This window comes from Symphalangus syndactylus, chromosome 11, assembly GCF_028878055.3.
Source record: "Symphalangus syndactylus isolate Jambi chromosome 11, NHGRI_mSymSyn1-v2.1_pri, whole genome shotgun sequence".
NCBI lineage: Eukaryota > Metazoa > Chordata > Mammalia > Primates > Hylobatidae > Symphalangus > Symphalangus syndactylus.
In genome coordinates, this window is record NC_072433.2 from 54,917,441 (window position 1) to 54,936,877 (window position 19,437).

The 19,437-nt window shown below is 54.0% G+C and overlaps 1 protein-coding gene across 2 annotated transcripts; it reads left to right on the top strand.

Annotated features, from left to right (window-relative positions):
* The first annotated feature begins 9,008 nt into the window (after positions 1-9,008).
* Positions 9,009-16,419, top strand: CORO1A (coronin 1A). 2 transcript variants are annotated; one of them, XM_055298769.2, is made up of 11 exons: positions 10,895-10,979; positions 12,462-12,660; positions 13,954-14,076; positions 14,172-14,301; positions 14,395-14,579; positions 14,735-14,854; positions 15,078-15,182; positions 15,295-15,440; positions 15,538-15,595; positions 15,708-15,923; positions 16,207-16,419. In XM_055298769.2, the coding sequence occupies exons 2-11, from the start codon at positions 12,463-12,465 to the stop codon at positions 16,309-16,311; spliced, it is 1,386 nt and encodes a 461-aa protein (XP_055154744.1). In that variant the 5' UTR covers positions 10,895-10,979; position 12,462; the 3' UTR covers positions 16,312-16,419. The 2 variants fall into 2 exon arrangements, with proteins under 2 accessions (XP_055154742.1, XP_055154744.1); XM_055298767.2 differs by lacking the exon at positions 12,462-12,660 and having other exon boundaries at positions 9,009-10,979.
* The last annotated feature ends 3,018 nt before the right edge of the window (positions 16,420-19,437 follow it).

The following is a 19,437-nucleotide window of genomic DNA, read 5'->3' on the forward strand; positions in this document are numbered from 1 at the left end:
TGCCTATAATCCCAGCACTCTGGGAGGCTGAGGCAGGCAGAACATGAGGTCAGGAGTTCAAGACCAGCTTGGTCAACATGGTGAAACCCCGTCTCTACTAAAAATACAAAAAATTAGCCAGGTGTGGGCCGGTTGCAGTGGCTCACACCTGTAATCCCAGCACTTTGGGAGGCCAAGGTGGGAGGATCACAAGGTCAGGAGATCAAGACGAGCCTGGCTAACACGGTGAAACCCTGTCTTTACTAAAAATACAAAAAATTAGCTGGGTGCGGTGGTGGGCGCCTGTAGTCCCAGCTACTCGGGAGGCTGAGGCAGGAGAATGGTGTGAACCCAAAAGATGGAACTTGCGGTGATCGCACCACTGCACTCCAGCCTGGACGACAGAGCAAGACTCCGTCTCAAAAAAAAAAAAAAAAAAAATTAGCTGGGTGTGGTGGCACATGCCTGTAATCCCAGCTGCTCTGGAGGCTGAGGCAGGAGAATTGTTTGAACCCAGAAGGCGAAGGTTGCAGTTAGCCGAGATCATGCCACTGCACTCCAGACTGGGCGATAGAGCGAGACTCCATCTTGAAAAAAATAAATTAGCCAGGAGGGGTGGTGCACTCCTATAGTCCGTGCTACGTGGGAGGCTGAGGCATGAGAATTGCTTGAACCCAGGAAGTGGAGGCTGTAGCGAACTGAGATTGTGCCACTGCACTCTAGCCTGGGCAATGGAGCCAGAACCCGTCTGGGAAAAAAAAAAAAAGCTTTTACGGATGATTAAATTTTAGTACATTTACAAAAAAAAATTATTGCTAAATGTAGGTGTAATTAATTATGTATTACAGGCCGGGCGCGGTGGCTCACGCTTGTAATCCCAGCACTTTGGGAGGCCGAGGCGGGCGGATCACGAAGTCAGGAGATCGAGACCACGGTGAAACTCCGTCTCTACTAAAAATACAAAAAAATTAGCCGGGCGGGGTGGCGGGCGCCTGTAGTCCCAGCTACTTGGAGAGGCTGAGGCAGGAGAATGGCATGAACCCGGGAGGCGGAGCTTGCAGTGAGCCGAGATTGCGCCACTGCACTCCAGCCTGGGCGACAGAGTGAGACTCCGTCTCAAAAAAAAAAAAAAAAAAAAAAAAAAATTATGTATTACGTAATGGTACTGTGGTTAGGTAAAATAATCCTTATCTGACATACAATATGACGAATCTCAAAAGATTATGAAAAGTGAAAAAAAGCAGATCCGTACTGTATATTTCATTTGTGTGGAACATTCTAGAACAGGCAAAATTAATCTATAATGACAGCAAACAGATCAATGGTTGTCTGGGGCTGAGGTTGGGGATTGATTGTGGAAGGAACTTTTTATTTATTTATTTTTTTTTTTGAGATGGAGTCTCGCTCTGTCGCCCAGGCTGGAATGTAGTGGTGCGATCTTGGCTCACTGCAACGTCCACCTCCTGGGTTCAAGCGATTCACCTGCCTCAGCCTCCTGAGTAGCTGGGACCACAGGTGTGTGCCACCATGCCCGGCTAATTTTTTGTATTTTTAGTAGAGATGGGGTTTCACCGTGTTGGCCAGGATAGTCTCGATCATCCTGACCTCGTGATCCACCCACCTCAGCCTCCCAAAGTGCTAGGATTACAGGCATGAGCTACTGCGCCTGGCCAGTGGAAGGAACTTCTAAGGGTGATAGGAGTATTTCATATTTTGATTATGGTAGTAATTACATGGGTATGTATATTTGTCAAAACTAACTGAATCATGCACTTAAAATGAATGTGCTTTATTGTATGAAAATTAAAGTGGGCTGGGCGCGGTGGCTTACACCTGTAATCCTAGCACTTTGGGAGCCTGAGGCGGGTGGATCACGAGGTCAGGAGTTCAAGACCAGTCTGGCCACATAGTGAAACCCTGTCTCAACTAAAAATACAAAAATTAGCCAGGTGTGGTGGTGTGCACCTGTAATCCTAGCTACCTGGGAGGCTGAGGTAGGAAAATCGCGTGAACCTGGGAGGCAGAGGTTTCAGTGAGCTGAGATCGCACCACTGCACTGCAGCCTGGGTGATAGTGTGAGACTCCGTCTCAAAAAAAAAAAAAAAAAAAAGATAAAAAAAGAAAATCAAAGTGTGTTTTGTTGCATGTAAATAAAGTTGGTTTTAAAAAGAAGGAAAACAACGTTACAACTAGAATAAAAATAATCCACCAGGCATGGTGGTGCACACCTGTAATCCTAGCACTTTGGGAGGCTGAGGTGGGAGGATCGCTTGAGCCCAGGAATTCAAGACCAGTCTTGGCAAAATGGTGAAACCCTGTCTCTACAGAAAATGCAAAAATTAGCCAGTTGTGATGATGTGCACCTGTCCCAGCTACTCGGGAGGCTGAGGCAGGAGACTTGCTTGAACCCAGGAGGAAGAGGTTGCAGTGAGCTGAGATCTCGCCACTGCACTGGAATTACAGGCACACGCCACCACGTCCAGCTAATTTTTTTATTTTTGTAGAGACGGGTTTTTGTGATGTTGGCCAGGCTAGTCTCAAACTTCCAACCTCAGGTGATCTGCCAACCTTGACCCTGCAAAGTGCTGGGATTACAGGTTTGAGCCACTGCATCTGGCCAGATCTAAGCTATATTTTTTTTAAGTCTCTGTGTGTTAGAGGTAAATATTGAAGTTTTTTTTTTTTTTTTTTTGAGATGGAGTCTCACTGTGTCGCCAGTCTGGAGTGCAGTGGCATGATCTCAACTCACTGCAACCTCCACCTCCCGGGTTCAGGCGATTCTCCTGCCTCAGCCTCCCGAGTAGCTGAGACTGCAGGTGCACACCACCACACCCAGCTAATTTTTGTGTTTTTAGTAGAGACGGGGTTTCACCATGTTGGCCAGGATGGTCTCAATCTCTTGACCTAGTGATCCGCCCGCCTCAGCCTCCCAAAGTGCTGGGATTGCAGGTATGAGCCACTGTGCCTGGCTAATACTGAAGTATTTAAGTTGAAATGCTATGATGTCTGAGATTTGTTTTAATACATTCTAAGAAAATAATGTGAAAGAAGAAATGAATCAATGTTTGCTAATATTGCCATATTTGAATCAAATATTGCCAATATAGTTGACCATTGTCAAAGCTGGATGATGGGTACAAAAGAGTTTATTATATAATTATTCCCGTTTTCTGTATTTGAAAATGTCTACAGGCCGGGCGTGGTGGCACATGCCTGTAATCCCAGCACTTTGGGAGCCTGAGGAAGGAGGATCACTTGAGGTCAGGAGTTGGAGACCAGCCTGGCCAACATGGTGAAACCCCGTCACTACTACAGATACAAAATTAGCTGGGCGTGGTGGTGCATGCCTGTAATTCCAGCTACTCAGGAGACTGAGGCAGGAGAATCACTTGAACCCAGGAGGTGAAGGTTGCAGTAAGCTGAGATTGCAGCATTGCACTGCAGCCTGGGCAACAGAATGAGACTCTGTCTCAAAAAAAATCGGCTGCATGAGGTGGCTCATGCCGGTAGTCCCGGCACTTTAGGAGGCCAAGGTAGAGGATTGCTTGAGCCTAGGAGGTCAAGTCCACAGTGAGCTCTAATCGAGCCACTGCACTCCAGCCTGGGTGACAGTGAGACCCTGATTCAAAAAAAAAATAAAGTTAACAAATTCTTAAAAACAGATAAAATAGGCCAGGTGCAGTGGCTCACGCCTGTAATCCTAGCATTTTGGGAGGCCAAGGCAGGCAGATCACCTGAGGTTAGGAGTTTGAGACCAGCCTGGCCAACGTGGTGAAACCCCATCTCTACTAAAAATAGAAACAAATTAGCTGGGCATGGTGGTGAACATCTGTAATCCCAGCTACTCAGGAGGCTGAAGCAGCAGAATCGCCTCAACCTGGGAGGCAGAGGTTGGAGTGAACCGAGATCGCACCATTGCACTCCTGCCTGAACAACAGAGTGAAACTCCATCTCAAAAAAAAAAAAAAAATAATAATAATAATAATAATAAAAAGAGATAAAATAAAACCTTATTACCATCAAAAGTTAAAAAAAGAAGAAAGGGCCAGGAGCAGTGGCTCACGCCTGTAATCTCAGCATTTTGGGAGGCCAAGGCGGGCAGATCACGAGGTCAGGAGATCAAGACCATCCTGGCTAACACGGTGAAACCCCGTCTCTACTAAAAATACAAAAAAATTAGCTGGGCGTGGTGGCAGGCACCAGTAGTCCCAGCTACTCGGGCGGCTGAGGCAGGAGAATGGTGTGAACCTGGGAGGTGGAGCCTGCAGTGAGCTGAGATGGTGTCACTGCACTCCACAGCCTGGGCAACGGAGCGAGACTCTGTCTCAAAAAAAAAAAAAGAAAAAAAAGAAATAAGAAACCTAGTTCAAATTTTGATAAGAAAAAAAAAAAGAGAGAGAATTTGTTGCTTCACATAATGGAAAGATCTAGCTTCAAGTGCGGCTGGACCCAGGGCTCCGGAAGTCTGTCTTGCTCTCTCCCTTTCTTGACCCTACTGTCCTCTAGGTTGGTTCTGTTCTCAGGCAGTTTTGCTTCAGATGAAGGTGGGATGACTACCAGCATTTCTTAGACTTCTATCCTATAATGTGAGTCATCCAACAGAAAGTTCCAATTAAAGGCCTGCAATTAGCACTTAGCGAGGCCGAGGTGGGCGGATCACCTGAGGGCAGGAGTTCCAATCCAGCCTGACCAACATGGTGAAACCCCGTCTCCATTAAAAAAATACGGAAGTAGCCGGGCTTGGTGGTGCATGCCTGTAATCCCAGCTCCTCAGGAGGCTGAGGCAAGGAGAATCGCTTGAACCTGGGAGGCGGAAGTTGCAGTGAGGTGAGATTGAGCCATTGTACTCCAGCCTGAGCAACAAGAGCGAAACTCTGTCTAGAAAAAAGAAAAGAAAAAAAAAAAGGCCTGGAATTTGTTCGCAGGGCACTGTTGGCCCGGCCTGGGTCGCCAACGCTCATCACTCCGCTCTTAATCAGCTGTTCTCTAATGGCAGGGGTGTGCTAATTAGCCTCTGAATCCCCGCACAAAGCACCCTGCCTAGGACACAAGTAGATGGGTGGATGGATGGACAGATGGGTGAGGAAGAGGATGGAAAATAAGCAACACAGTGAGACCATGTCTCTAAAAAAATTAAAAGAGGGCTGGGTGAGGTGGCTCAGGCCTATGATCCCAGCACTTTGGGAAAAGCTGAAGCAGCAGGATTGCTTGTGTTCAGGAGTTCAAGACCAACCTGGGCGATAATGCAAAACCCCCATCTCCACAAAAAATTTAAAAATTAGCTGGGTATTACAGCACTTGCCTGTAGTCCCCGTGACTTGAGAGGCTGAGGTGGGAGGATCACTCACTTGAGCCTGGGAGGTGGAGGCTGCAGTGAGCTGTGATTGTGCCACTGCACTCCAGCCTGGGCAACAGAGTGAGACACTGTCTCAAAAATAAATAAATTAAATTAAATAAAAAAATAAGAAAAAGGGCTGGGCACGGTGGCCCACGCCTGTAATTTCAGCACTTTGGGAGGCCAAGATGGGCAGATCGCCCGAGGTCAGGAATTTGAGACCAGCCTGGACAACATGGTGAAATCCTGTGTCTACTAAAAATTCAAAAAATTAGCTGGGCGTGGTGGCGGGCACCTGTAATCCCTGCTACTTGGGAGGCTGAGACAGGAGAATCGCTTGAACCTGGGAGGTGGAGGTTGCAGTGAGCCAAGATTGGGTTACTGCACTCCAACCTGGGCAACAGCGCGACTCTGTCTCAAAAAAAAAAAAAATTAAGAAAAATAAGAAAAGAGTCCCTTTCACATGTTTACAAAGCATGCTACCATGCTAAGGGCAGAAACTCCAAGTGGAAGTGACTTCCCAAAGACAGCATGTTACGTGTGTCGTTCTAGGGCCACACTTTCTCCATGGAGAAGGCGGAGGGGGTAGGGAAAGTTGCCAGCACACGCCAGCCTGGTTCCTGGCACTGTGCCCAGCATTTATAGACAGTTTCCATTAGTCCTCATCGTCTATAAAGTAAGGGCCACTGTGCACCTGTCCTAGATGAGGAAACCGCACCTGGCCAGGGACAGCAAGGAGATGCTGAAACCAGGGTTCTCAGGGGTGCCTGACCCCACCATGCTCCACAGCCTCCTTTGGGCAAGACAGACAAGGGAAGCTCTGTGAACCCTGCTAAAGACTCTGGACTTTGGCTGGGCATGGTGATTCACACCTGTAATCCCAGCACTTTGGGAGGCCGAGGTGGGTAGATCACCTGAGGTCAGAAGTTCAAGACCAGCCTGGCCAACATAGTGAAACCCCCTCTCTAGTAAAAATACAAAAATTTGCCAGGCAAGGTGGCATGCACTGTAATCCCAGCTACTTGGGAGGCTGAGTCAGGAGACTCGCTTGAACCTAGAAGGCACAGGTCACAGTGAGCAGAGATTGTACCACTGTACTCAAGCCTGGGTGACAGAGTGAGACTCTGTCTCAAAAAAATAATAAACAAATAAATAATAAAAATAAAAAGAGGAGTAATGATTTGATTCCAACACTTCAGTCTACCTCTACTGTAGGTATCTGGGTCCTTGGAAGGGCCTCTGGTCCTGTCTCCCTCCAGGGTAGGTGTAATCAGAACTTTTTCAGCTGCAAGTGCCAGAAATCCAACTCATACTTATTGGCTTACGTGAAAAAGAAGTGCATTGCCTTATACAACAGAAAAGTTAAGGGTTTCAAGCACAGCTTGATCCAGACACTCAAATGATCTCAAGAATATGTCTCTTCATATCTGGCCTCTGCAGGCCTCTGTGTAGACTCATCCTAGCCAGCTTTTTTGCTCTTTTTTTTTTTTTTTTTGAGACAGAGTCTTGCTCTGTCGTCCAGGCTGGAGTGCAGTGGCGTGATCTCGGGTTACCAAAACTTCCACCTCCTCGGTTCAATCTATTCTCCTGCCTCAGCTTCCCAAGCAACTGGGACTACAGGTGCACACCACCATGCCTGGCTACTTTTTATATTTTTAGTGGAGACAGGTTTTACCATGTTGGCCAGGCTGGTCTCAAACTCCTGGCCTCAGGTGATCTGCCCGCCTCGGCCTCCCAAAGTGCTGGGATTACAGGCGTAAGCCACTGCGCCTTGCTCTGACCAGCTTTTCCTGCATACCAACAAGATGTCACCAGCAGTGCTGGGCTTACATCCTATCAGCTTCCTAACCCCCAGTGGAAAGAGGGCATCTTTTTCATAGCAGCTCCAAGATGAGTCTTGGGCACAAGATGAATCAAGTGCCCATCCCTGAGCCAATGAAAACAGGTTGCTTTGGCTGGGAAGCACAGGCCATGTGACTACGCCAGGTCCCCTCCTGAACTTCATGGAGTGCCTGTGAGGAGGGGTTGGTTCCCCAAAAGAAAATCCAATAAAGAGGTGACGGGACCAGGCACGGTGGCTCATGCCTGTAATTGCAGCACTTTGGGAGGCTGAGGCAGGAGGATTGCTTGAGCCCAGGAGGTGGAGACCCACCTAGGCCACATAGTGAGATCCCGTCTCTACCAAAAATTTAAAAAATTAGCTAGGTGTGTTGGGTATGTGCCTCTGGTCCCAGGTACTCGGGAGGCTCTGAGGATGGATGGGAGGATCACTTGAGCCTGGGAGGTTGAGGCTGCAGTGAGCTGTGATTGTGCCATTGCACCCCAGCCAGAGGGAGACCCTGTCTCAAAAAAAAAAAAAGAGAGAGGCAATGGTAAGAGCTAGACCAGCAGGAACAAGAGAGGTAAAGGCCCCCCTTTTTTTCTTTTAATTGAAACTGGGTCTCCCTCTGTCACCCAGGCTGGAGTGCAGTGGTGCAGTCACAGCTCACTGTTAGCCTGGAACTCCTGGGCTCAAGCGATCCTCCCACTTCAGCCTCCTAAGCAGCTGAGAACACAGGCGCATGCCACCACAGCTGGCTAATTTCATTTTTTTTTTTTTTTTTTTAGAGATGGGGTCTTGCTATGTTGCCCACACTAGTCTCAAACTCCCAGGCTCAAGTGATTCTCACCGCTCCTGGGCAAATGCCCTCTGACATCCCGTATAAGGACACCCTTTGAGAAGGTTGGCCCCCTCTCAAACATGGAGAGCCTTGCCAGGGCCTTCCCCACTCACTGCTGTAACTAATTCTTATGCTTCATGGACATCTGCTTCCTAGAACCTCCACCCACCGGCCTTGCCCCTGTCCTTTGTGGCAGTCCCAAGCCTGCCCACCCCTTCCCATGCTGCGGCCCACTTGGCCTCTGAAAGCAGCACTGTCTGCCCGCACCTTGCCCTCTCCGGGGCCGTCAGGCTCACCACCTTCAGGAGCCTGGTTTTCAGGTCCTTCACCAATGCACTTGTCCTGTGTGAGGACATGAGGCCCTCCAGAGCTGAAGGCAGCGTGTGCTTCAGTTTCTGAATCTGTAAAATGGAGATAGTATTTGCTACCCAGGGGTGCTATGAGGATTACATGAACATAATATAGTGTCTAGAACAGTGCCCAGCACATAGTAGGCACTCAATAAAAGCCAGTTATTATTCCTGTCACTTCTGTTGGAGACTGCACATCAGAGTACCCACCTTATCTCGGTCTAGTCCCATCCAGTCGCAGGCCTTTGAGTACAGTACAGCCCTAAGGTTTTTACAATTGAATAATATATAAAAGATTTACAGATTTATTGTCTCATTTGAGCCTAGTAACTTTTTTGTTGTTGTTGAGATGGAGTCTTACTCTGTTGCCCAGGCTAGAGTGCAGTAGAGCAGTCTTGGCTCACTGCAACCTCTGCCTTCCGGGTTCAGGCGATTCTTCTGCCTCAGCTTCCCAAGTAGCTGGGACTACAGGTGCACACCACCACACCCAGCTAATTTTTTTTTTTTTTGAGACGGAGTTTCACTCTTGTTGCCCAGGCTGGAGTGCAATAGTGCCATCTCAGCTCACTGCAACCTCCGCCTCCCAGGTTCAAGCAATTTTCCTGCCTCAGCCTCTAGAGTAGCTGGGATTACAAGCATGCACCACCAAGCCTGGGTAATTTTTTTTTTTTTTTTTTTTGAGTTGGAGTCTCGCTCTGTCGCCCAGGCTGGAGTGTAGTGCCATGATCTCGGCTCACTGCAACCTCTGCCTCCTGGGTTCACGCCATTCTCCTGCCTCAGCCTCCCAAGTAGCTGGGACTACAGGTGCCTGCCACCATGCCCGGCTAATGTTTTGTATTTTTAGTAGAGAGGGGGTTTCACCATGTTAGCCAGGATGGTCTCCATCTCCTGACCTTGTGATCTGCCCTCCTTGGCCTCCCAAAGTGCTGGGATTACAGGCGTGAGCCACTGCACCCTGCCGGAGCCTCATAACTTTGTGAGGTGGGCAGGACAAATCTTATTAATTCCCCATTTACCAATGACAAAATGAGGTTCAGAGAGATTAGCCCTCTTGGCCAAGATCGCACAGCCAGTCAGTAGCAGAGGTGGGACTTGAACCCGTCCCTTGCTGTTCTTTGAACTTCTCCACACGACAGGGCTGTCCCTCAGCCTACAGGTCACCCCTCTAGCCTTGCCTGTTGGCTCTTCCTCATCCTTTCAGGCCCAGCCCAGATACTTTATAAACAAGAATGACAAGAGCTAACCCTTTTTTTTTAAATGAGACAGTCTTGCTCTTTCACCCAGGGAAGACTGGGTGACGCAGTGGCTCAATCTTGGCTCACTGCAGCCTCTGCCTCCAGGGTTCAAGCTATTCTCATGCCTTAGTCTCCTGAGTAGCTGGGATTACAGGCGTGCATCACTACACCACACTAATTTTTGTATTTTTAGTAGAGATGCGGTTTTACCATGTTGGCCAGGCTGGTCTCGAACTCCTGACCTCAGGTGACCCGCCAGCCTTGGCCTCCCAAAGTGCTGGGATTACAGGCGTGAGTCACCACGCATGGCTGTGAGCTAACGTTTATTAAGCATCCGCCACTTTCTAGATGAGGTCCTTACTGACTTCCTGGGGTTATTTTAGGTAATCATCCCCATACCTCTTACGTGGCAGGTATGACTGTTACAGAGCGAGAAACCGAGGCTGAGAAAGGCTAAGTAGCGGCCACACCTCACTCAGCAGGTGACAGGCTGCGGTGGCACTCATGACATAGTCTGACTCTAGAGCAGGCCTTTCCTGCCCGCTGTTGCTGCCTCCAGAAGCCTCTCTGAATCCAAGGGTGGGAACTACTCCTCCTTGCCCTCGAGCCTTCGCCAAAGCCAGGGCTTGGAGCGGCCGTGGGCTCCTCCTCCTTCCCCCAGGCTGGGTTCTTCAGGGGCGGAAACCTGCCCGGCTTGCCTGCCTCGCTCGACCCTGTAGCCCCTGGCACGAAGTAGGTGCCCGTGATGCCGGATTATTTCAGCAGGAGGGCAGGGGTGTTCCCGATGAAGACAAGAGATCCAGGGAGGAGAAGCGACTCCCGGGGCCACCCATGCGTAGATCTCAGAGCCAGGCAAGAGCTAGGTCCCGTGGGTCCCGGAGCGCGCTCGGGGCTCCTCCTCGCCCGCGCCGCCCGCGCCCCCCGCGCCCCCTGCGCTGGCGTCTGCGAGGCCGGAAGGAAGGGGCGGCGCAGCCGGGCCGGGGCGGGCACCGAGGCCTGGCGGGCGGGCCTGGGGCGCTTTCGTGCCTGCCGGGGAAAGGCTGGCGAGGAGGCTGGGGGCGGACGCAGGGAGGAAAGAAGCAATGGGGTGTTTTTGCGTTTTGACATTTTAAAAAGAAGTGCAGATTCGCTTCCCGGAGCCGGGCTGGCAGCCTGCGCTATGGTTGGGGACCAACGTGGGGCGCCGGCAGGGGCCGGGGAGGGAGGCGGCCGCAGCGAGGGCCCGGGAGCGCAGGGCGGGCCTGGAAGAGCTCCGCCCCAAGGGGCGCGGCCACCCCGGAGGCGGGCGCACGGCTGCTTCTCATTCATTGTCTTGACAAGAGCATCCTCAGCGGGCGAGTCCCCGGCTCCTCCAGCTCCTTCCTCCTCTTCCTCCTCCACCTCCGGCTTTTGGGGGGTCACTGTCCTCTCTCGGCAGCAGGTGAGGCTGGGCCTGGGAGGCGCGGGTGAGCCGGGGCGAGGGCCACCTGTGGGGCGGCGCGCGCGTGGGAGCCGCGGGCTGCGGGGGCGCGCGGTTGTCACCGCGACCCAGCCAGCGCCAGGGCCAGGCAGCGGGCGCAGCAGCCCGTGGGGGGACGCTGCCTGGAGTGGGGGCCGCCGGGGCCCCAGAGCGCTCTGCGGAGGCGAGGGCTAGGGACCACCGCGGCCAAGATGGAGGTGGGTGGCCGGGGGTCAGCACAGTGTCGAGGGACCGACTCCCCCCGGAATTGAGTCTCGGGGAGGGTGGGGACGGGCGCAGGGTGGGGTGAGCGGGGCAGCTGCCCTGGGCTTGGAGACAGGAAGGGGTTGAGAGCAAAACAAGAAAAGACCAAGTTCCCCTTTCCGTGGTTTCCGGGCCTGGTACCTGTGGCGGGGGAGAAGGCAGGGTGGGGCGATGGCTTCCTGTCCCTCACCTCTGGTCCAGGGCTCCCCTCTCTCCAGACCCAGGCTGCTACTTAAGACTGGGGATCTTCACATACGCTCCTCACCGCTCTTTGGGCAGGCCGACCTAGCAGCTTCTTCGGGAGTCCTGGGGTGGCCGGGGATGCTGGAGCCCCCAGTGAGTAGGCGAGGCTGAGGCTAGGGGCAGAGGCTCTGGGCATGGCACCCTCCGAGCGGCAGCACAGGCCCCTTCCCTGAGCAGGAAGGTGATGCGGTGGCACAAGGTCGCCCCTGGAGTTCCTTGCTCCCCACCAAGATACTGGGGGAAACCATTCTAGCTGGACCTCAGAGCAGCCGGAGTGGCCTCTCCCTTCCTGTGTGCAGTTCACATGGGGGTGGAGATGGCTCTTAAGGGCACCTGCTTTTCTGAGCGGAGGCGAGAGGCAGAGGTATGGGGAGGAAGAGATACCGGGACCTGAGCCAGAGACCTGCTGGGGAAGCCATCCTGCCGCCTCACTCCCCTCGGGCAGCCCCCACGCCACTTCCTCCTGTGTCCAGCCCCATGCCAGCAGGCGAGGGAGGCCAGCTCCTGTCCCTGCCTTTAGGAAGGGCTGTGTGGGTGTGAGGGAGGTGGACTCTGGACACGGTAACTAAGAGAGAACCCACCCTCGGAGCCATCTGGGCTGATGACGCCTGAGTCTGAACCATTAGGAAGGACGGGCTCTGCATCCATCAGCCAGTCAGTCAACAAACATGCAGTGGGGCAACACCACACCAGGCTCTGTTGCAGAGGCTGAGGGTACAGATTGAGAGGGTGGCTCAGAGTGGCCTGGGGCCAGGGAGAAGGGGACTTGCAGGTTAGACAGAAGGAGAGGCTGGGAAGGCGAGCAGGCATCAGCCACAGAGGAAAGGATAGGCAGTCCCTGGAGATGATGCTGGGACCTCAAAAGCCAGACTGAGGGGTGTCCTGGGAGAGGTGGGGACCACTGGAAGATCAGAGTTGACTTGAAGGGAGAAATGCTCTTATGCTGTGCGCCCCCAGAATGAGCCGGCAGGTGGTCCGCTCCAGCAAGTTCCGCCACGTGTTTGGACAGCCGGCCAAGGCCGACCAGTGCTATGAAGATGTGCGCGTCTCACAGACCACCTGGGACAGTGGCTTCTGTGCTGTCAACCCTAAGTTTGTGGCCCTGATCTGTGAGGCCAGCGGGGGAGGGGCCTTCCTGGTGCTGCCCCTGGGCAAGGTGAGCCCCTGGGGCCCTGGGGGGAGCAGCTCCTCCACCCGACCCATGGCTCTGTGCAGGTCCTGATTAGGTGACTGTCACCAGGCCTTCCAGGGCCTGTGTTGCCATCTGGAAAACTGAGCTGGGCCCCATGAGCCTTGCACTTCCTCCAGCTCCTCTGTGCTGTGGCTGTGTGAAAACTGACGCTCAGAAGGAGCCAACACAAGATGGGTCACACCAGTGACCAGGACTACAGACAGTCCTGCAGACTCATGACCAGCCCTTCTGAGCCTCAGCCTGGGGCTGGAAACACAGAGAGGGCTGTGTTGGGGTCTGGGGGCCCCCGACTGCAGACAGTCCTGCAGACCCACGACCAGCCCTCCTGAGCCTCAGCCTGGGGCTTTCTCCCCATGGAAACACAGAGAGGGTTGGGATGGGGTCTGGGGACCCTGGCAGCATTCTCAGGGTTGGGAGGGACTCTGGCTCTGGGCCTGCCTGAGAACCTAGCAACTCTGTCCCCCAGCTAAGAGGCAGGGATGATGCAAGAGGCGCTCTCCCCAACCCCCAGCCCTACCCTCCCCTGGAGCCTGCTGCCCCCTCCGCTGGCTGTCTGCTGCCCCGCACCCCCAGCACACTCCTGTGCTCTTTGGGGGGTAAGACAGGAAGGGGAGATGGGCCCCAAGTTGTTACCTTAAAAGGGCCGATGGAAGCAAAGAGAAGAGGAAGTGGTTGTCGGGGTGAGAGCTGGGCCCGCGCCCCGCACGGCTATCACACAGGAAGCCCTGCTGAAGCAGCTGTCCCCGGAAGAAGCCATTTCCAAACCTCTGCTCCTGCCTGGGGCCAGTTAGGACAGGCTCCCTGGCCCCTCTCCTTTTGGGAGGACCCACCTCTGCAGCCCCACCACTCACACTCGCTCTCTGGGGAGCTGCCCCCACCCCCCCCAGCCCCCATACACCTGTCCTGGCTCCAGGGCCAGTTGTGCCCATGGAAGCCTCACTCGGGGAAGCTGGGGTGGGGGTGCCAACCCTAAGGGCAGAGTCAGACTGAGACAGAGACTGGCGGGAACTCCGCCAGGGTCTTGCACGGCCCCCAACCTCTGCCATGCGTGGCCAGCCCTCCTGGGGTTTGCCCAGGCCATTTTGGGACTGGAACAAGAGAAGAACAACCTGCCCCCCGCCCCCACCCCAGGCCCTGGTCCAGCTCCCAGGGACACCACAGCTTTCCTCTCTGGGCCTCTCTGAAGGAGGTGTGGGGAGGTTGGATTGCGTTTGGGGGGCAAAAGCACCTCCATCCAAGGCCCTGCTGTGCCTTTAGACTGGACGTGTGGACAAGAATGCGCCCACGGTCTGTGGCCACACAGCCCCTGTGCTAGACATCGCCTGGTGCCCGCACAATGACAATGTCATTGCCAGTGGCTCCGAGGACTGCACAGTCATGGTGAGTGGTGGTAGGGACCCAGGGGCTGGGAGAGGGGCTTTAGGATGGGATCTGACATTTGGAGCCCTGAAGACTCACTGGCCCCTCCTCTGCAGGTGTGGGAGATCCCGGATGGGGGCCTGATGTTGCCCCTGCGGGAGCCCGTCGTCACCCTGGAGGGCCACACCAAGCGTGTGGGCATTGTGGCCTGGCACCCCACAGCCCAGAACGTGCTGCTCAGTGCAGGTGCTGCGGGAGGAGGGGCCTGGGGGTGGCTGGTGGCCTGCAGTGGATGAGGGCAGGAGGCTCATGGCTTCTGACACTGTGGGGAACGTGCAGGTTGTGACAATGTGATCATGGTGTGGGACGTGGGCACTGGGGAGGCCGTGCTGACGCTGGGCCCAGAGGTGCACCCAGACACAATCTACAGTGTGGACTGGAGCCGAGACGGAGGCCTCATTTGTACCTCCTGCCGTGACAAGCGCGTGCGCATCATCGAGCCCCGCAAAGGCACTGTGGTAGCTGTGAGTCGCCATCCACCCTGACCCTTGACCCTACAGCCTTTATCCTTATCCACCATCAGCCAGGCCCTTGGATGCTGCCCTCCCTCGCCTCCACCTGGGACTGGCCCCGTAGGGTGTGTATGGGTGCCTGACCTACCACCTCCCTTTCCTTGCAGGAGAAGGACCGTCCCCATGAGGGGACCCGGCCCGTGCGTGCAGTGTTCGTGTCGGAGGGGAAGATCCTGACCACGGGCTTCAGCCGCATGAGTGAGCGGCAGGTGGCGCTGTGGGACACAGTGAGTGCCGGGGCAGGAAGCGGAGGGCCCCCAGGCTGGGAACCAAGACTGGAGGTTTCGTCCCTGCTCTGCCACTCACCTGGCAGGATGGCCATGGGCCTCAGTTTACCCAGGCGTGAGATGGGTGTTCCCACTGGCTGGTCGGGAGGGCCCTCACAGGTCACTGCCCAGGGAAGACCACCATCCCAGGGCCTGGGATGTTACCTCTCACCTGTGTCTACAGAAGCACCTGGAGGAGCCACTGTCCCTGCAGGAGCTGGACACCAGCAGCGGTGTCCTGCTGCCCTTCTTTGATCCTGACACCAACATCGTCTACCTCTGTGGCAAGGTGGCCTTGTCAGGCGGGGTGGGGGTGGGAGGTGGGCAGGATGGGCCTGGAGAGGGCCAGGGCAGCAGGCATCTGCTGGTATTGACCCTCCCTCCGCACCTGCCACCTACAGGGTGACAGCTCGATCCGGTACTTTGAGATCACTTCCGAGGCCCCGTTCCTGCACTATCTCTCCATGTTCAGTTCCAAGGAGTCCCAGCGGGGCATGGGCTACATGCCCAAGCGTGGCCTGGAGGTGAACAAGTGTGAGATCGCCAGGTGACTGACCCCCGGCCCTGACCGCAGCACGCTCTTTGGGCAGTCCCAAGCCCGCCCAACCAGACTGTGGGCCCCGCTCACCTTCCCCTTCCCACAGGTTCTACAAGCTGCACGAACGGAGGTGTGAGCCCATTGCCATGACAGTGCCTCGAAAGGTGATGCTCCCCCGCCCCACCCTGGGCTCCAGGCTGGGCACTGACTTTTCGGTCTTGCAGGGGGGTGTCCTGGCATAAGCGCTTTCCTCACTATTCCTGGCCTTGCCCACAGTCGGACCTGTTCCAGGAGGACCTGTACCCACCCACCGCAGGGCCCGACCCTGCCCTCACGGCTGAGGAGTGGCTGGGGGGTCGGGATGCTGGGCCCCTCCTCATCTCCCTCAAGGATGGCTATGTACCCCCAAAGAGCCGGGAGCTGAGGGTCAATCGGGGCCTGGACACCGGGCGCAGGAGGGCAGCACCAGAGGCCAGTGGCACTCCCAGCTCGGTGAGAGGGCCGGGAAGCCAGGGAATAAAACTGGGAGGGTGGGGTGGGGCTGGCATTTGGGGCAGCTCAAACTCACAACATTGGGAATCTTTGCGGGGCTGGGAGTGGTAATCCTGAGGCCTCAGAACACAGGTTTCAGACTGATAGGCCTGCAGGTCTCCAGGCAGCAACCAGCTGAGTGACTAAAGGGCCCAAGGCCAGGGCTCTAGGGATGGGGCTCAGCAGATGCTGGGGTAAGGGGAGCCAGGGAGGAGCTGGGCCTAATGCAGCACTGGGTCCCCAGGATGCTGTGTCCCGGCTGGAGGAGGAGATGCGGAAGCTCCAGGCCACGGTGCAAGAGCTCCAGAAGCGCTTGGACAGGCTGGAGGAGACAGTCCAGGCCAAGTAGAACCCCGCAGGGCCTTCAGCAGGGTCAGCCATTCACACCCATTCACTTCCCATTCCCAGCCACATGGCAGAGAAAAAAATCATAATAAAATGGCTTTATTTTCTGGTACCTCCCAGACTCTGATGACTGGTCTCCTAGACACGGGGTCTGCTGAACCGACCAGCCCTAGAGCTTCCCCTCCACCACGCTGAGGGGACTGACCCATGGCAGGGGATGTGGGATGCCCCCTGACTTACTACATCACAGGAACAGGGCCTTCATGGGTAGAAACCAGCCATGCTGATGTGGGCCAGGAGGCTGCTCTCCGTTTCCAAGCTCCTTCTCAGAGCTGACACAACTGAGCTATTTAAGGCCCTAGCTTAGGACCTCAATAATTCCCAAATTTACCAAAAATCTGCCTTTCCTAGTCAACCAAAACATCAGGTTGCACGTGACTCTGCTGGCACTGTTGCTTGTGAGGAAATGAACCAACCATCACTTACAGGGTAGGCATCTTTTAAACTGCAGGTCCAAAGATAAAAATAACGAGGGAGGCCGGGCATGGGGACTCACGTCTATAATCCCAGCACTGTGGGAGGCTGAGGCGGGAGGATCACTTGGGCCCAGGAGTTTGAGACCTGCCTGAGCAACATGGCAAGATACCGTCTCTACAAAAAATAAAATAAAAAATTAGCCAGGCATGGTGGTGCGCACCTATACTCAGGACGCTGAGGCAGGACGATCCCTTGAGCCCAGGAGGTTGAGGCTGCAATGAGCCATTGCACCACTGCACTGCAGCCTGGGTGACAGAGCAAGACACTGTCTCTAAAAAATATAAATAGGCCGGGTGCGGCAGCTCACGCCTGTAATCCCAGCACTTTAGGAGGCCGAGGCGGGCAGATCACCTGAGGTCAGAAGTTCGAGACCAGCCCGGCCAACATGATGAAACCCCATCTCTACTAAAAATACAAAAATTAGCTGGGCATGGTGGCAGGTGCCTATAATCTCAGCTACTCAGGAGGCCGAGGCAAAAGAATTGCTTGAACCTGGGAGGCGAAGGTTGCAATGAGCCGAGATCATGCCATCACACTCCAGCCTGGGGGACAAGAGTGAGACTTCATCTCAAAAAAAAAAAAAAATAAAATAAATATATGTATATATATATAAAACAAGGGAACTTCTTGTAAGGAAAACACAGAACTAAAGCAACAGGCTGACCCTAGTTTACCAGAGAAGAAACTGAGGCTGGGAGTAGGAACCCAGCTCACTGAAGGGCAGATCCCAAGTCAGAGTCTAAGTCTCCCCATTTTTTTATTTATTTAATTTTTTGTGAGATGGAGTTTCATTCTTGTCACCCAAATTGAGTACAATGGCACAATCTCGGCTCACCACAACCTCTGCCTTCTGGGTTCAAGCCATTCTCGTGCCTCAGCCTCCCAAGTAGCTGGGATTACAGGTGTGTGCCACCACGTCCGGCTAACTTTTGTGTTTTCAGTAGAGGTGGGGTCTCACCATGTTGGCCAGACTGGTCTCAAACTCCTGGCCTCAAGTGATCTGCCTGCCTCAGCCTCCCAAAGTGCTGGGATTACAGGCGTGAGCTGCTGTGCCTGGCCCTAAGTCTCCCCTTTTGAATTCAGAGCCTTCCCCTGTGTAGTGAGCGCTTCTGCCTCTCTAGCCCTTCCTGTAGGTTCTGCTTGGTCCTGGCCTCTGTGAGGGACCTGGCAGGAACAGGTCTGTCAGGCCTTGTGGGGAGTGGGTGTGGGAATAGGTTTTGATGCCCGACTTAGCAGGTGATCCTGAGATGCGAGGACCCAGGGCTGTTTGGGATGGGTGTCTTAGCCATAGTGGGGTTTGGTTCATATCAAGCAGGGACCACCCATGGCCTCATTTCCAGGCCCCGCCTCTTCAGTATGCCATAGAAAACTACCTGGGCAGTAGAGGTGTGGGAAGAAAACAAAAAAGAAAGCCGGGCATAGTGGCCTGTAATCCCAGCTCTTTGGGAGGCCGAGGAGGGTGGATCACCTGAGGTCGGGAGTTCAAGACCAGCCTGACCAACATGGAGAAACCCTGTCTCTATTAAAAATACAAAATTAGCCAGGCGTGGTTGCGCATACCTGTAATCCCAGCTACTCAGGAGGCTGAGACAGGAGAATCGCTTGAACCCAGGAGGCGGAGGTTGTGGTGAGCCGAGATCGTGCCATTGCACTCCAGCCTGGGCAACAAGAGCAAAACTCTGTCTCAAAAACAAACAAACAAACAAACAATCAAAAAACCCCAAAAATGAGCTGGGCATGGTGGCGTGCACCTGTAATCCCAGCTACTAGGGAGGCTGAGGCAGGAGAATCGCTTGAACCCAGGAGGGGGAAGTTGTAGTGAGCCAAGATTGCGCCACTGCACTCCAGCCTGGGCAACAGAGGAAGACTCAAAACAAACAAACAAAAAAACGCGGAACAGTGTGTGATGGCTGAAACTTGCAATTTCTCACTCTCAATGAGCCCTGGCCCCAACTGGGTTATTTGGGCTACCTCCCTAGGTCTCAGGGACCTCTGTTCAAAGTCCTAGCAATCTGGGCCAGGCACAGTGGCTCACGCCTAAAATTCCAGCACTTTAGGAGACCAAAGCGGGCAGATCACTTGAGGCCAGGAGTTTGAGACTGGCCTGGCCAACATGATGAAACCCTGTCTCTACAAAAAGTACAAAAATTAGCTGGGCATGGTGGTGCACCCCTGTAATCCCAGCTACTCAGGAGGCTGAAGCACAAGAATCTTTTGAACCTGGGAGGCAGAGGTTGCAATGAGCTGAGATGGCGCCACTGCACTCCAGCCTAGGCGACAGAGCAAGACCCTATCTCAAACAACAAAAAACAAATAAAACAAACAAGGTCCTAGCAACCCTACTAACCTGTTATGAAGACTGATACAGGGGCATCACCTGCCCCAATTTTCTGACAGGTCAGCCTTATATTCCTACTCTAATCTCACTCCTACCCCCGTCCCACACCCACTATTCCTAAAACCTCCATGGTCCTCCGGGGGCAGCTGTAGACACATCAAGCCCAGGGCTATGGGGCCACTGGAAACTTCTCCAGTGGGTCTGAAAACATAAGCATTCCAGGTGTTGATGAGCCCCTACGTGGGCACCACTCCC

Coding starts and splice junctions, on each gene's coding strand:
- CORO1A (XM_055298767.2), top strand. CDS start 10,305: ATGCCGGATTATTTCAGCAGGAGGGCAGGGGTGTTCCCGATGAAGACA. Junction 10,980..13,953: donor CTGTCCTCTCTCGGCAGCAG/GTGAGGCTGGGC, acceptor CTGTGCCTTTAG/ACTGGACGTGTGGACAAGAA. Junction 15,441..15,537: donor AACAAGTGTGAGATCGCCAG/GTGACTGACCCC, acceptor CCCTTCCCACAG/GTTCTACAAGCTGCACGAAC.